At 45.4% G+C, this 17338-nt stretch overlaps 1 protein-coding gene across 2 annotated transcripts in view; it reads left to right on the forward strand.

The window, feature by feature from the left end:
• creb5b (cAMP responsive element binding protein 5b) overlaps nt 1-17338 on the forward strand; it is a 33081-nt gene that overhangs the window by 12820 nt on the left and 2923 nt on the right. For both annotated transcript variants that reach the window (XM_057045351.1, XM_057045350.1), the window contains 5 exons: nt 2339-2465; nt 4063-4173; nt 15529-15846; nt 16668-16895; nt 17121-17229. In XM_057045351.1, the coding sequence (XP_056901331.1) occupies nt 2339-2465; nt 4063-4173; nt 15529-15846; nt 16668-16895; nt 17121-17229 (893 nt within the window). The remainder of the gene's footprint in view (nt 1-2338; nt 2466-4062; nt 4174-15528; nt 15847-16667; nt 16896-17120; nt 17230-17338) is intronic.

The following is a 17338-nucleotide window of genomic DNA, read 5'->3' on the forward strand; positions in this document are numbered from 1 at the left end:
TCTTTGTGGCCTAAACATCTTACGCACCAGCTCAGTTACAGGGCTGAGCCTCTCAGGAAGGTGCTTTCTTGCTTTACCCCTCCTGGACAAGCCAAATATACGGTAAATGTGTGCAATAGTCACAGGGTTGTGCTCCACGGCTGTAGGTGACAGACACCTGTCTGAGTAACTATGGAATGTTCCATCTTGTGAATCAGTTCTGACAACAGCAGTGACCTACCTGCTCTGGTTTTGTTTTCAAACCAAATGTTCTCGGGCCTTCAATTGACTTTCCTGTGATGTACCGTAAATGAGAGTTCTGTTGAGAATCCAGTGCATCGATGGGAATGTATTTTGCTGGATTTTAGGGTTTTGCTCACCATAGAGATCTGGCTCGCCTTGGATTTTAAACAGCTACTTAAGATCACCTCAGCAACATGGTTGAATAAATGGGATTTTCCATAAAAAGTCACCTTGGCAATGGTCCTGCCCGGGAACATGTTATTGCTCCTTAAATGTGAATTAAATCACCATGTTGATTTAATTACAGTTTATGAAGCCATGGACTTGGCTTCAATTTATTTAAATGACTTTACAGTAAAAACCAACATCTTGCACACAACACTGGTATATGTTCAGAAAAACAATCTGAAATTCTTTAATGCCCTATTTTGCCTAGTTGTGTTCTCTTGCCTCTCAATAATAGCAGGCCTAACCATCCCTTCTAGACAGAAATGGAACTCAACATTTAAAGATGCATTCAGGGGTTTTTTTCTTCTTCCTTATTTGGGCCAACATGCTTCCCTAAGAAACAAACATTTCACATTTACAGTAACAAAAAAGAAAATCCCCATGAGTCATCCAGAGAGTGTCGATCCACAAAAGCAGCAGTGTGTCATTGCCGCTGCAACGCGACTTCTATTTCATTCTTTCAGACATGGGCAGAGTCTAAATCTAGAAGGGAAACTGTGCTGATGCGGCGAGCGACTCCCCTACACACCTCATTGTACTTTCATGACTTCCCCCATGTGGAAATGCTTGGATTCTCAGTCGCATGTCATGTCACGATGTTAAACTGGTGTGATTGTGATAAATTTGAATGTTAGATGGTAATGGCACACACACCTACACACACTCTCTCACACGCACGCACACACACATACATACAGACAGGAGGGTAATGGTAATGTGTGTGTGGAGCAATCCAACATGTCTGGCGCATAAATGCACATATTTAGCTCTGTAAAAATAGCGGTATTTATTCAGGTGGGGGGACCCTTGGCCATTTGGAGCCCCCCCCCTCCCTCAAACCCATATGGCAGTCACTCCCTCACTGCACACTATTATGTTAATCCCAGCTCTGATGTGGTCAATTTCATTACATTGACCTTTTAAACATAGTTAGGCTAAATGCTCATTCTTCACACTAATTTTGAAACGATAAAGGAATTTGAGCTTTATCGGCTCGCCTGATAGTGACAGTTCGACAATGATTGACTGGCTGGACAAAATAAGAGTTAAGAAGGTTTCAATCCAGCGTTTGCTTATATTGACTAAATAAAGGCAAAACAGTGGGGTGTTTTTGAACATACGAGAACCTGTGTGTGTACAAATGAGGTTTGTGTGGTTGTCCACTGTGTACAGATGGGCTGCTGTGGGTGTCTGGCGGCCTGTGACTGGACCGCTTTCAGTGAGTTTAAGCATAATCCAGCCTTCATCTGTTATTTATTGATGTGGTCCGTGCACACTTTTGCGGTCACCGAGGGGGATTATTATTATTATTCTTATTTTACCCACACGCCTTCCAACGCTGGAGCCGTTTTTCTGCCAAATTTGTGTGTTTCATGTGGCTATTATGACAAATATTCCTCGTGGCTATTAGTCAGCCACAGTCTCACTTTGAAATGTTTTTGTTACTTGTTTAGACTAAACTCCCAGTATGCCCAGTAAGTTTCAGTTTCTGCATGAATCTGCAGCACTACAACCAGTGAAAGAAAGAACCCAGCACTGAAAAGAAAAGACATTGGGGAAAATTGACCTATGGCAGGGCACAGATGGGAACTCTTAAAGATTCGTTTTCTTTACTGACTCCAGTGTTGAATTTTAGTATAGTGCAGTATTTATGTGTTGGACTGGACTGGTAGATATCTGTTTAATGAAAATGTTGCTGTGAGCTTGTATTGAATCATTAAAAAAGTTACCTCAGTGTGTCTTAAGCTGACCAAATGTAAGTCCAAATAAAATTGAAATGGTGTATTATCTCTAAAACCTCTAGCTCTTTGGCTGGTGGCCGTGCTGGCTGGGTTTAAATGGTACATTAGCAGAAGTTCTCTAAAGGTCTCTCTGTGTTTCTCCACAGGCCTGTGCCCGGCTCTCTGTCCTCACTGCTGCACCTAAGAAACAGACAGAGACAGCCTCTGCCAGCCTCCATGCCTGGAACTCTGCCAGACCCGACCATGCCTGGCTCCTCTGCTGTGCTGATGCCAGTAAGTACAACAACGGAGAACACTCATGCGTTTGGTCACGCACTCTGAAGCATATTTCGAGGCTCATACGTGACGACAGCGTAAGCACCCACACAAACCACACATTTGCACCAGTTGTCAGACACTGTGGCTTTAAAGTGTCATCTTTTGTACAAATGAATGCACACAGACCGTCTAGCAATAAGATCATTTAAGCGAGCTACGCCAGAAAACAGAAAATGACAACAGCCCACAAAGAAAAATCTGCTCATATCAGGATTGTAATGATACAACATATGTTCTCATTGTAACATAAGTCAGCCCATGTTTATGGTATAGGGAAGGGGGAGGGGGGCTCCTATGTTTATCAAATTAAGAGCGGAGCGATTTAAGGGGAGATTGACGGCTCAGGAAAGGGGTGCAGGTTTGGGTGATATTTTTACACAAAACACACTTAGTGCAATTAGGGCTGTGTGTCAGGTTTTAGGATTGAGTCTCTGTGGACGGGGAACGGGGAGAGGGGAGGGCAGGTTATAGGGCGGATCGGAACATTCTCCGTGGAGAGCACCACGCCAACCAGCAGCTGGACGTCCAGAGTGCATGCAAGCTGTCGCACAAGGCCTGAACACTACGCCCAGGAAAACTAAAACAAGCTGTAAAATTGTCCTGTGATGACAGAAAATGGCTTTCTGTGTGAAAGCCCGCCGACATATTTGAAAACGACAGGCGGTGCAGTGCAGAGGCTGGAGCAGTGGCATCGTAGCAGGAAGGCGTCAGGTTTGAGTGTTGTCCTGTGGACTGGAGGCCTGTCCCTGGTGTAGCCCTGCTCGCTCACACCTGCTCGGTCTGCAACCCTGATTGAAAACAGAAAATTAATGGATTAAAAAAATGAAATCCACTTAGTGCAACCGAGACTGCTGCTTTTGCTATTAGAAACAACGCTGTGTCCTCTAATTAGCAGAATTCAACTCTAATTCAATTTCCCCACGGGGATGAATAAAGTTCATCTTAATACAATGCCCTGTCCCATCATCAATGAATCTATTATTACTCTGCCCTGGTGAACTCTCAGCCGATCATTCAGATCTCTGCTCGGACACATGACCCCACCGGCTGGGATCATTTATAGAAGGCAGTATATTAGAGATGCGGCAGATGTGTACATATTCTCAGCTCCTTACCTTTGTTAACACATCCTGAAACAAAAGGAAGGTGGTTTCATGTGGGTCTGAGCGCTATCCGCTCTCTATTATCACAAATATCCCTCCATGCACACCCCTGTTGCACTGGCTTCCTGTGTTAAGTCTCTCTATACTGGCTTCCTGTTTCAGGTCAGCTCCAGTTATCATCACACAGAGCCGTGCATAGGGCAGACTGTCATGTGAATTTAGGGTCTTGTGTTTTCTCATCACATAGATTGCTCTTGGACAAGTTTCTTTTCTTTTTTTGTGAAAACAATGACAGCATCTGGTTATTGCTTTGAAAAACCGCAACATGAACATTTGTCAGAGCTAAATAAACTGTTTATCATTTGTATTGTTTGAAAAGCCGCAGCTTGCAGGATTAATCATCTTTCTCTGCTTGTCAAAATGACTTAAAAAGCTGTTGTAATCTTCAGATGGAGAGACAAATGACCATGGGTTCTAACATGATGGGCATGCAAGGACCAACCCACAGCAGCTCCTGCTCTTCCACTCACATTCCCTCCATGCACTCAGAAGCCAAACTGGTGAGTAGCGTACATACACGCATTTACATAGATACATATGCTAACACACATACAAGAGTGCACACACGCCAGCTCAAAGTGTTGCAACCTCTTTTCCACTGTGCTGTGCCAGCAAAGCTGTGCTTTTAGGTCTATGTGGATTTCATCATTTAGTGTGTAATCAAAGCTGTGTCTGAACCTGCCAGTGCAGCACTGGAGACTGGAGGCTGGAATAAAGGGCCCTTTATGTGGTTGAGGCTGGGCTGCCCACCGACTGCCTGATGTATATCTTAATGTACAGAACATGCTCTGTAGGTCCTGCAACTTGTTAGCACTAGTTTAGCACAGCAGGGAAAAATCAAATGACTTCATCCTCCACAAAGCGGGCAGTGAGAGCGGAGGGAAGGCAATGAAGCTGATGGAGGCAGGTTTTAAAGTTATACTGAAAGTATAACATATGACAAAGGTAAAGGGAACAGAGGTGGGGAGAAAACCCTGAGTCTGTGTTGCATGTTTACTTCCTCACCGATGCCGACAATGTGCCTCTGATTAACGTCACATTCAGACACTGTTAAAGTGCAGGTGATACGACTTGATAAATGCTGTAGCAACGTGAACACCGGCCAACAATTGTTTTCAAAATAAATAACTCTCCCTGAAAATGGGAAAAAAGGTTCCATATGAATGAGAAGAAGTGTCCTGACTTAGATACTAAAAAGAAAAGAATATCCCAAACCATTGGCCAGTCTTTCTGTTTGGAAAGGCTCGCTGATAGCTCAGTTGGCTGGAGAAAAACATCTTGTGTGGAGAAAGAGTGAGAGAGGAGGTAGCAGAGGTCATTAGAAGAGTTATTGCTCTGATAGAGGAGAGTGGGAGCATTCCCAGGGCATTTAATTCTCCCTCTTCCTCCTGCTTTCTCAAGATTGATCGTCTTTGTAGTCTTTTGAATCTCTTCAACTGTTCCTATGGTTACACGCTGGGGTAACACAATATTAGTGTATTAGGCTTATCTCTCCTCTGGCTGTCGTCCAGACACATCTTCTCCATTTTTTTCTCCTCCTATCTAGTATGTAATTGAATTGTAAATGCTCTGTTAGGCCTCCCATAAACATATGCAGTCACTAAGTGGCTGCAGGCCTCTCTAACAACTTTCTGGATATTCAGACGTGACACGCAGGCAACCAAAATGTGGAACAATTAAGATTCTGATCCCTGATGTCTAAATGCAACTGATGGAATTCCATGATTGTGGATAGAAAGTGAGAGGCTAATTGTGTTATCGGGGTGCGATCTCCTGCGAGGGTTTTCATAAGCATAGACTCAGTCTCTAATGTCTGTAATATCCTTGCTTGAGCCAGGTCGATAAATACGGCCTTGCTATCGGGTAACTGGGCCATGATCAGGCCCGTGTGTCCCCTGCGACATTCTCAATTCGGCTCTAATCGCATTACCCCGACCATGTTGACTTTCTGCCAATGGGAAATCTCGGCACTGTAACCCCACACCCCGGGACGCGGACCTGGATGCTCGCCTTCTGCTTCAACACTCACACCATGAGAGAAGAGAAGGGGTTCGAGCGGGACTTTGATAGGCGTGAAGGAAGTGGATAGACAGGCCGAGTGAACCAGGGAGTTGAAAATGGAGAGATGGTATTGACATTCCAAACTGTAAAAGAACACGAGGAAATTGGAGGAAATCTTTATGAGTGACATGAAAGGACCTACCCTCGGCCTAATGTCTTTTACCCCTCCGCGTTTGTACACGCAAGTACGCCCATATGTGTGTGAATGTTTGATATTTTGCGGTAACTGGAGGCCTCGGTAGCAGGATTAACCCTCCCCTGCCAGAGAACGAATGCCCAGATCCTGGGCTAATGAAGGCTAATTGATTTTGTGGTGGGCCAGAGCAGCAGGGAGGCCTGTCTCTGGTGTAAATAGTTAATGAGCCGAAGGACTGCTGTGGCCCCTCGGGGAGTCGTATCTCAGTCTAAGCGCTGTGTTTGTGCGCTCTAGGCCAAAGACTGTAGCTGCATCACTGCCCATCTTTGTTCCCCTCTATCTCTGATTTTCTCCTTAAGTGCCATCATTTAAGTGGTACAGCAAAGCATGGTGCTGTAGTGACTGACGTGTGTGTTTTCCCTTCATTGCTTTTAGCCTGTTGTCTGGGAGGGCTGCTGAGACTGGAGTGTTTTATTAGTTTTGGTTCAAGTGTTTTTCTTCTTGCGAACGATTGGGTGCTTATGGTGCTGGGTGTGGTTGTGTTCAGCTCTGTTGTGGTTTGGGGAATAGAATGGTACGTGTTGTGCACTGGAGGTTGTGGGATAGCTGACCCTCAAAGCATAGAGGAAACGGTGCGGAGAGGAGGCCAAGTTCCACAGCACGCCAGCCAAAGCATTACATCAACGCTCAGAGCGGGTCCTCTGCAGGGCCTCGTGAACAGCCCAACAAACACACACATACACGTGCGCATTCACACACATACATTAATGCTAACCGATCTTGCTCAGTGTCCTCCTCCTGGCATGTGTTGCCTGCGTATTTATACCCATACGGACAGGTACTTGAAAGGAAATGAAGAGTTATGTTCAGAAAGGTTCAGAGCATACGTGTTTAAAGATAACAGGAAAGTGGTACCGCCACTTTAAAGAAAGTTCTCTCACAAAATAAGAACAAAAAGCACAAACCTGTTATGATTAAAGGACACCACCACCACAGTTTCTACTGCTAAAAACTAGGGACTAGGGGATATTAATACTGCTGTTCTAGCCGATAATCGATATTTACCAATGTCTATCTATGTTGGGTAGGTTAAAATATACGTGTCACACTATGAACGCGTGATACTGGAGAGCCCTGTTGCAGTATTGCTTTGGTTTTTGCCTGCTGGCTACCGTTAGCAGCGTTGGGATTTGCATGCACAAGGGCCAAATGATGAGCTCTCCCGGTAGCACAGCGGCACCGCCAGCGAATCTGTGGATGCTGACTTCAACATGGCAGACAATAATAAGGGGACAACATCAGTAGAACATATCAATTTAACAGTAATTGGCTTAAACTTTTCCTGTGGCTAAAACGTCATGCTGTGGATGACGGATATCCCCCTCCCTCTCCAGATCCCCATACACCAACAGCAGCTATGTGGATATAAACAGCAGTTCTTCATACTCATTTTACTCATTGGACCGATGCTGATATGTTAACTCTAACCCTAACATCGGCCGATACCGATATTAACGCTGATATATCGTGCATCCCTATAAAAATATTAGCACAGACAGACAGGATTCAGTGTTTTTTTAATAGTTTTCTGATTTTACAAATAATGCCAGCTCACAATGTAGCATACAGGAAGCAGGAAGACCTTCCTGAGCATCCTGGCAAGCTTTATTGTGCACATTATATGTATAGATGATGCCAAAATGCACATTACAACAAATGATCATTTAGAGAATCAGGATTTCAAAAGAACTGTGCTGCTTTGTGGGAATATACCTTAACAAACCCAGCGAAACTAAAACGGTCAATTGGAATTTCCTTCACCGCTCAAAAAACCTGCGCCTCAACAGTAGCCACCTTCTCCTGCTGAGATGGTTGATACCTTTGTGCATGTGATGAAAGACGCTCGCTATCTCGTCTCATCTGGAACAAGGGAAGCCCAAACAAGTCCTTATCACACTTATTCTAAATAACATACGGTAGTGCCAACTGTGGGACATGACTCAGCTCATGTCGCTGGGATCCTGCATAAAGGAATTCATCATTGTTTCTGTGCCCCTCTTTGAAACAAGCTCCCTGCTCACACACATCCTGCTCTGCTGGCCTGCTAATTTCAGATAGGAAGGCCAGTGCGCGAAAATGTGTTATTTATTATCTCCCAATTATCTATTGTTTATGCTGTTACTAAGGATAATAAATTTGTCACTAAGCATCAGACGAGGCGATGAGTTTTTTTATGAGGTAAACTATACTATATGTTCCTTCACTGCAGCACTGTTGGCTGCAGAGCTGGCACTCCATGGCTGGATGACATAATTCCTGGCATGCTCTAAATGTACTCCTTTTTACTTGTGGAGGGAAAAAAACAGCGTGTCTCTTAAAGAAACATTTCACGGCACACGAGGGGACCAATAATCAAAGTGTTTCTGTAGCTTTTTACGTTTCTTCTACGCCACCATTCCTGTTCCGTGTTTCAGTGTAGAGTATTGTGCTCTGCACTTTCCCCTTTACGGGATTTGAGCTCTTTCAGCACTGGGCAATTGAAGGAGTTTTGCGCAGTTTGTTTAGAAATTCTAAAAAAAGGGATGTTAAGCAGCTACATTTGGGTTTTCAACACAACTACAAGATGATTAATTGAGTGTTAAACATAACGTGATGTCATCTAAGCAGTTGGTTCATTAACTTAAGCCTAGTATGCGTGTGTCATTCATTTTTTTCCTTCGGTGCGCAAAACAGGCACCTCTGGTGATGCCTTTTATTGGGAGGAGTTTGCATACAATAGTGTAATTACAGGTTTTGTAACATCTCCAAGAATGGTGGTATTGTCTGGGCATGATGTCACCAGAGGACAGTGAACTAAGAGCACGTCTGCATCGACAGCGTGTGCTGCTGCCTTCTGGAAGACACGTCTGTGCACCCACTGTTTGTTTGTGCTGTGTTCAGCGTCTCGGCACCTTCTCTGCCCGTCACTGGCCCCGCGGCCCGGACACGTCACAAGAATGAATGGGCTAAAGCGCACTTTCACTTAGTTTTTTTTAACTTTGCGCAATATAGTTTTGAACATAAATGCAATCGTTCATGCACACGCACCATTGAAAATGACTGTAATCATTTACAATGTGCCCATGAATGTGTCTAATTAACCAGAAATCAATTATGTCTCCTTAGTAACAGCCATTCTAAAAACCCAACTAAGCAGAATTGTGTTTATTAAGTGAATAAATGAACAGAATTTTATAAGCTGCAACACTAGAACAGAGTAATTAAACCTATAAACACCTATGTTTATAATGTAACAGTGCATCACTGACAACTGGACATCCACTGAAGCCAGAGGGGAAGATTATAGAGCAAACGGGTCAGAGCGGCTGCCAAGATTTAAAGAATTGCAGCAATGTCTGTCAAATACTGGTTACTCCCAACATGTGATAACAATTTCAGAATCAGAATCAGAGTACTTTATTGATCCCTCTGATTTCCCTGGATAGGATAGGTACTTGTATTGTTTGAAAACAATACTACTACTACTACCACTACTACTACCACTACTACTACTACTACTACTACTACTACCACTACTACTACTACCACTACTACTACCACTACTACTACCACTACGACTACTACGACCACTACGACTACGACCACTACTACGACGACGACCACTACCACTACGAGACTACTACCACGACTACTACTACTACTACTACTACTACCACTACCACTACTACTACGACTACTACCACTACTACACGACCACGACTACTACTACTACTACTACACTACTACGACTACTACTACTACCACTACTACTACTACTACTACTACTACTACGAGACTACTACTACCACTACTAACTACTACTACTACCACTACCACTACTACTACTAATACACTACCACTACTACTACTACTACTAATACCACTACACTACTACTACTACGCTACTACCACTACCACTACTACTACTACTACTACTACTACACTACCACTACTACTACTACCACTACCACTACCACTACTATACTACTACTACCACTACTACTACTATTACTACTACTACTACTACTACTACTACTACTACTAATATAATAATAATAATAATAATAATAATAAAAAGCCTCTACATGTGTGTATCAGAGTGTGTGGTGTTTTGAGCTAGGGTGGCGTTTGTCACACAGAATGTCGCATCTGTTTGTTTTTGGATGAGTGGGTGTTGTTTTAGCGGTGCTGATGAGAGGTGTATGTGAAGGCCATTTGGTCATGGTCCAGGGCCTGTGAATGGGACTGGGCTCTGGTACAGCCAGGCTTGGGTAAACTAGCCATCGGCAAAGGGTCCAGACCGGACTGGTTCAGCCACCGCGAGCCTAAACGACCAATAAGGTGTCACTGTGTGCCAAAGTAACTGCTGGTTCAGAGATTTTTAGTCTGATCAAGTGGTGTGGCCGGTTACTGACACATGAGTGATTAGATGTTTTCTAAATGTCCTTGTATCCTGATCCAAGTTAAGTTGAGGTTTAATTCTCCTCTGAAAGGAGAATTCAGCCATTTTGACATGTTGGAGCACAAGAGGAATCCTGTCAAATTAGATGATATAAATATCTTAAATGTGTTGTTTTGCTATCATATAAAGTCCAAATCAAATAGGAATGCCTCTGAAAATGTGCACTGCATACCAGATAAACGTTGAGTTATGGCCACTCAGTTTGGCCAAAATACTGTGCTATTTTAGGCTTCTTTCAAATGATTTATAATCGAACCTTTGAATTGAAATTTTGTTGACCAGATGACACGTAAGACGGTGCCACAAAGACGTATATTCACATTTATTATAATATTCATGCCCTGGTAAAATCTGCATCCCAAATGATGTATGTGGGAGTAATAATAATCCTGTAGGCTGCACTGGAGTTTTACAATAGAGGGAAGAGAGGGGATATACAGTCCAGAGTCAGAGGCCCATCCATTAACTTGACAGGGTTGAGAGGCTGCCAAGTGCATGAGCACATGTTTTGAAGCATGCTTCTCAAAGGGCGTGTGTCTCGCTGCGCCTCTACTGCCACAGTTCCTCCGAGCACCACACCAGCACCAGAGCGTCGGGCTGTGGCAAAACAGCTGGGACGTGTCCATCTCTTCGTTTGCATCTGGAACCGAAGAGAGGCGTCTTTTTGTCCCGGCTCTGATCAGTTTGGCCTCGGACTCGCAAAAAAAGGGCTGGGGTTATGGGGTGGGGTGGGGTGACATTACAGCCCAGCACTCCCATCAGACTGTCTGCCTCACCACTCCCCGAGGAAATCAGTTTAACAGTCCCCAGCTCTTGGCAGGCAAGAGGGAGAGGGGGTGGATGAACAGGGGACAGAGAGAGACAGTGTGTGTGTGTGTGTGTGTGTGTGTGTGTGTGTGTGTGTGTGTGTGTGTGTGTGTGTTTCTTCACAATGTGGTGTCATAACTCTGTGAGGTCCATGGATAAAAATTTAGGTTGAAGAAATCTCAATATCAAATATTGGATAGGGATTTACGATTTCCATTAGGGTTACGTTTGTTTCGAAAAATCAAAAGACGCTAATATAAAAGCACAGAAAAAATGGCTGCCAAAGTGTGTGTGGGTAGGTTGATGTGTGCGTGCACGCATGTGGTTTCTACATTTACGTTCTTTTTTCATTTGTGTGAGGGGTCCCTCCTCATAGATCTCAAATCACAGGGTCGGACCATCTATGTTGGGGTCTGTCCAACTATGTGGCATCATTTTGGATCTAAAATTGTAATGTTAAATTTCTGTCTAACGGTAAGATTGAATTAACGGTTAAGCTTAACGACTGCAGTAAAATTGCAGAGATGTGTGTTTGTGCACGAGAGATGGAGAGAGAAAAGCAGGAGATGTTGCTATCTCTCTGGGTGACAGGGAAATCTAATAAAATTTGAACTAATGGGGTTGTGGAGTTTTAGGACACAGAGTGGGTTTGCAGACAGGGACTGGTGGGCAGCGGCAGTGATGGAGGGGATGGACGAGGAGCAGAAATTAGATCCTCTGAGTGGCAGGAAAAGCAATGTAGAAAAACTGTGCATTACAGAGACACTTAAAATGTGTTCTGCTGTAAAAATCTGTGCATTTAAACACTCTGAACACCAAAAATATGACTGTCTCTTACTTTTATCAGCCAGGTCTTTCCAAAAAGGAGGGAGATTTAATAGCTGGGACACATCTGAATATGTTTAAAGGTTGGACGGTGTGTCCCCACACAGTGATTCCACAGACTGGTTAAATCTGTCCAACCTGCAATAAGGCGCCAGAGGGCCACAGGTCCTGTGATGGTACACTGTTCCACTTTTAAGGGGAATAAAAGTGCTCACCCCAACCTCTGTAGGTTTGATTTACCCATCCTGAGGCAGGCGTGGTCTGCTCCCTTTGTACCTGCTCTGTGCTCTCGGTTCCTCCACCCAGGGTTAATAGACATGAAGTCATCTGGCCAAGAGAAACCCGAGTGTGTTCTCAGGATGTGCCCAGAGCACTCAAAGGGACATCAGTCAAAGCCCGCCGGTGTCCGAGAGAAAACAGCCATTAATAAATATCATTAATGGGCGATCACCTGTTATCCCTGAAACCACATAAATGAGAGCGAGAGAGAGAAGTGGGAGTGGAGAGGTCAGAGAGCAAAGGTCTGAGAGGAGGCAGCACCCCTCTGGGCAAAAGCTGATTCAGGGATTGTCTTTTCACAATGAAAAATCAATAGGCTTACAGCTTCACACCCACTTACAGAATGCATCAAATCTATGTCAGATGCATGTCTTTACATACAAATAGATGCTAGTTCATAGTTGTATTCACAGGGAGCCCAGCCTCTCATGAATAACTCAATCTCGTGTTTCTCCACTGTGTTTTTTCCTTATTTTGTATTATTTCAACAACAGCAAAACAGATGATAGGACAGATCGGATCACCGCAGGCTAACACCTTCACTCACATAATGACTGTTTTCCGTAGCCGCTATTATTGCCACGGGAGAAATATATACGTAAAGTATGTGTTATTGAAGTCAAAACTCACGTGGTTGTTAAGTTTCCGTGCTCATCACAGTCTGGGGAGATACAACCATGTGTTAAAGAGCAATTAGGGAGCTAATGAAGGTGTTTGGAATCACAGCTCGCTCATCATCGCTCCACTAACGTCCTGCAGTTGCGTCACTGTGGTTCTGGATACTAAGACTTAAGTTTTGGCCGGCCTAGCTTTGACTGAGCTGGAGTCCTGACTCCACACGGAGCATTACTGGGCCTCAGTTGAGAGAGAGCTTCAGGTTATTTAACTGGAAAATTTGTCAAGGTGAGTTTTTTTCCTTTGTATTGAATAGCAGGATAGGAGATTTCAATATGGCTTCAAAGCTAAAGCACTTCCTCCTTTGTTTTCATAGACATATGATTTCTTTCTTTAACTCTTGACATTGATTGACCTTGTAATCGGTAATTTACTACTAAACTTAAACCATATACACGTGTAGAACCTGCATGCATACCTAGAACAAATATCTCAGTTGTTTGTGGAGCGGCCCCTCGGCTCTGTAACCTGCCTCTGTGCCGACACTCTCGGCTAATTCGATTAATAAACAGATAGCGCTGCTCTGCCAGCTGGAAGGCTCACTGATAAATGAGCGCTGGCTGTCTTGTGCTGATGTGATGTTTGGGGAGGAGACTCCAGAAGCCATCTAATCTCTCAACCCCGGTGTCTCTCGCTCACTGTCCCCCTTCACCTCTGGTTCAACCTATCTTTCCTTTCCCCCCATCCGCTATTGAGAAAGAGTAGGGCAGGCCCAGTCCTCATCGAAGCCCTGACGTGCGCAGGTAGGCTGACGGCCTCGCCGTTTCCTTCGGTTCGACTAATTCGGGCGATTGCCTGCTGCGTGAGTCAGTGGCAGCAGCCTGTCAAAGCCTGATTGGTTTCTTCTTTCACGAGAGGGTTGGGCCTCACCTCTGCTGCGCCTTCTGCCAAGCTGACGTGAAGGTGTTCCTTGAGGACTTTCAGCCATAGAGTTCATCCGGCCATACAGAGATGCCCTTGTCAACATCGGTGATGGTGATTGATATCTGTGAGCTTGTTTATATTAATATAATTGAATGTCATCTAGCGTTAACCTGTCTCTCTGCGTTGTCGACTTTGGCTTCTGCATGGTGATTTTATCAGGACTCTGCGGTGTCAGAGGGTTCTTCCTGCTGCCGGTTACATCACACAGAATGCTGTGGACAGCTGCAGGCCGTTGTCCTCCCGTGGCGTTTGTTAGTATACACCCTGTGGTATTTTAACCCCCGCTTTGCCGGTTCTCCAGTGTCATGCAACTGACGCGGAGTTGACGGGGCGGGGGTTAAGGGTTATGCTGAGCTCACATAAAGGTAAACATTCAAAAAAGGATGAGTAAAACTGTGCAGAAGTCCAGAAGCGTAGCATTCTGTCACTATGTCAGGCATCCCTGTTATACAGAAACTACCGTCCCACAAAACAGGCTTGGCAAGGTCAAAATTTCACTGCCGGTTTCAAGCAGGTTGTTTATGGAAAGACTAGTAAAGCTGAAGTATTTGTAAATTCTTTAATAACATATATACAAACTGGGGCATATGCAGTATATATTGCCCCACAGAAACCTGGACTGTCTTTTTTTTCTCTTTCTAACGTGATTTATTTGACCGTCTCCTCCCTCCTGGTGAAAAAAAAAAGCTTTCCACTCACGGACAGTGTGAGAGAGGAGTGGAGGGGCTTCGGCTGTGTCCTAACGTGGTGATCCAGACCAGCTGGATGCCATTCCCTGTGGGAATCATGAATGTGAAAGTTGTTAAAGGATATGGAGCCCTGGACACGGCGTGGACCCGCTGACAGCAGCTGGAAGAAGGGGGAAGGGAGCCGAGAGAGGAAAGAGAACACTGGGAACCAGAATAGAGAACTTTGTGGAATTCATAACAGCCCTTGAAATGATAGTCTTTGTTTTCCGTTGTGTTCGTAGCAATTTACTAACATCAATATTGGTTTAACGACGGTTCAAGTCGTTACTGCATGTGCATTAATTGAAGTTACATCTGTTATTCCAAATGCAGTTCACATATAATCTTGGCCTACAACAGATGAAACCTGACATATTTTACCACGTGCGTATTTGCATTAGGTTTTTTCTGGTCGTGCAGCCGTCTTTATTAGATGCCCAAAGAAAACCCACAGGTGAGGAGAGGCGCCTTCAGTAAACACACGGGATTGAGTGAGGCTCTTCTGGTGTGCCTCAGACGCTGGCTCAGGGCAAACTAGACCACACGGATGAAGCAACAAAACCCCTGCTGGGTCAACAGAGAGGGAGGGTTACACCAAAGGGATTTATCTTATGGGCAAACAGCCAGACACACATGCGGAGAGGGAAGAGAAGCTGTTATGAATATGGAAAGGGGGACGGCAGTCATGAAAGGTAAAGCGAGAGGATGACAGGGCTGAAGGAGAGACAGAGGACATGCAGCCTAAGTGGCTCTGATTTGTTCCCCTGATGTATAGATTTATAGGGATGGATTTATATATGGAGCCATTCGTCATTTCCCGCTCGGCACATTAACACACTTTAGAATGGCTGATGTGGACGTCCTTTATGAAAGCCTGTGCACATGTTCACAAACCCTACGTCTGATTTTGTCTACCCAGAGGCTGAAGGCCGCACTTTCACACCACCCTGGTGCCATCACCAACGGCAACATGAACTCCATGGGCCACATGATGGAGATGATGTCAACACGACAGGAGCAGGGCGGCCATCATCACATGCACTCGCACCCACACCAGCACCTGCAAGCTCCACCCCACGCGTACCAGCACCACGGCCACCACCACCACAGTCAGGGCCCCGGGCAGGGCGGGCACCACCACCCGCAGGGACACAACCACCACCACAACTCCCACAATCCCCATCTCCATCACCCGCACCAGACCTCGCCGCACCCGCCGATGCACTCCGCCACACATGTAAGTAGAGGATATTTGATGCTGAGCTGAGGCTTTTAGACAACCTGAAGACAGAGACTGCACTATTTTAAAGGCAGCTGATGGCGGCTTGACATCAATGTCTGAAATCCTGCATCAGTTCGCAGTTTGTCAATAAACAAGCAACTGTGTAAACTGCGAATCCATGCTGCCCCGTAGCTCTAGGCATCATGGCGACGTCGCCAATACTTGTGTTTTTCATCGATTTTTTAAAAAGTTTTGCATGGAGCATTAAAAATGAACAGGATTGGTTTTGTCCTTGCATTGTCTCCCCGTTTACAGAGGGGGGGCGTTCAGACATGAGGAGAGCTAATTCACTTTTACCCTCCCAATGTATCACGAAGGCATTAAAACAACATTCTCCGTGGGCACAGAGGCCATTAAAGCGGCCTGTTTTCCGCCGTTCTCGTAAAGTAGTAACGATCTGAGGACTGAAAGGCCCCGGCGTTGCCAAGTATTTGTCGAGATATGTCTGTGCACGTACAGTCGAGAAACAGGTCTTTTGACTGCGTCTGGCGGTTTAGTCTGAGCGGAAGTGGGCAGTGGAAAACTGCTTTCTCGCACCTCTTTAACAAGGTGGGCAGGCTGGTGAATCAACCGAGTCACTCATTCAGCCTGTCACTCCCGACGCCCACGGTCCGACTCACGGGGCCCCTGGCACCGCCAGATGTTGTTTATGTTGCCAGACGTGGAATAACTGCAGGAGGCACGGCATGGATGCTTGGTTGATGCAGCAGACAGGTGGCAGGTTGGTTTCTGCTGGCGGACACAGAGTCACCAATGCCCCCCCCGCTCTGTTTCAGATGTCCCCCGCTACACAGCAGATGCAGCCCACGCAGACGCTGCAGTCGCCACCCCCCAGTGGGGGACGGCGCAGGCGGGTGGTGGACGAAGACCCAGATGAGCGGCGGCGGAAGTTTTTGGAGAGGAACAGAGCGGCGGCAACGCGGTGCAGACAGAAGAGAAAAGTCTGGGTGATGTCGCTAGAGAAGAAAGCAGAAGAGCTCACTCAGACCAACATGCAGCTTCAGGTAGACGCCTTTACGAAACCCTTGTCACACGTAAGCAAAGACAGTTACCTTTAGGGCTAAACTGTCGTCAGTCTGATGACCATAAAGTGTAAAATATTTTGCTTGCGATGGGAAAATCAATACACAGAAGCCAGTAGTTATCAATTGATTAAGGATAAAAGTGTCGTCTCCCTTTATTGCGACTCCTTGGATGGGTCCTTAAATTCCGTGTCTCCTGCTGCTCAGAATGAAGTGACCATGCTGAAGAATGAGGTGACCCAACTCAAGCAGCTTCTCCTCACACACAAGGACTGTCCCATCACCACTATGCAGAAGGAGTCCCAAGGTTACCTCAGTGAGTAGCTCACAGACACGCAGCCACAGTAACGCACGACTGACTAGACAGGCAGTGACGCTCACATACACGTGCTCGTGAGTACTCTCAGACTACTCTAGACTAGACT

Source organism: Takifugu flavidus, chromosome 10 (genome assembly GCF_003711565.1).
Source record: "Takifugu flavidus isolate HTHZ2018 chromosome 10, ASM371156v2, whole genome shotgun sequence".
Lineage (NCBI taxonomy): Eukaryota > Metazoa > Chordata > Actinopteri > Tetraodontiformes > Tetraodontidae > Takifugu > Takifugu flavidus.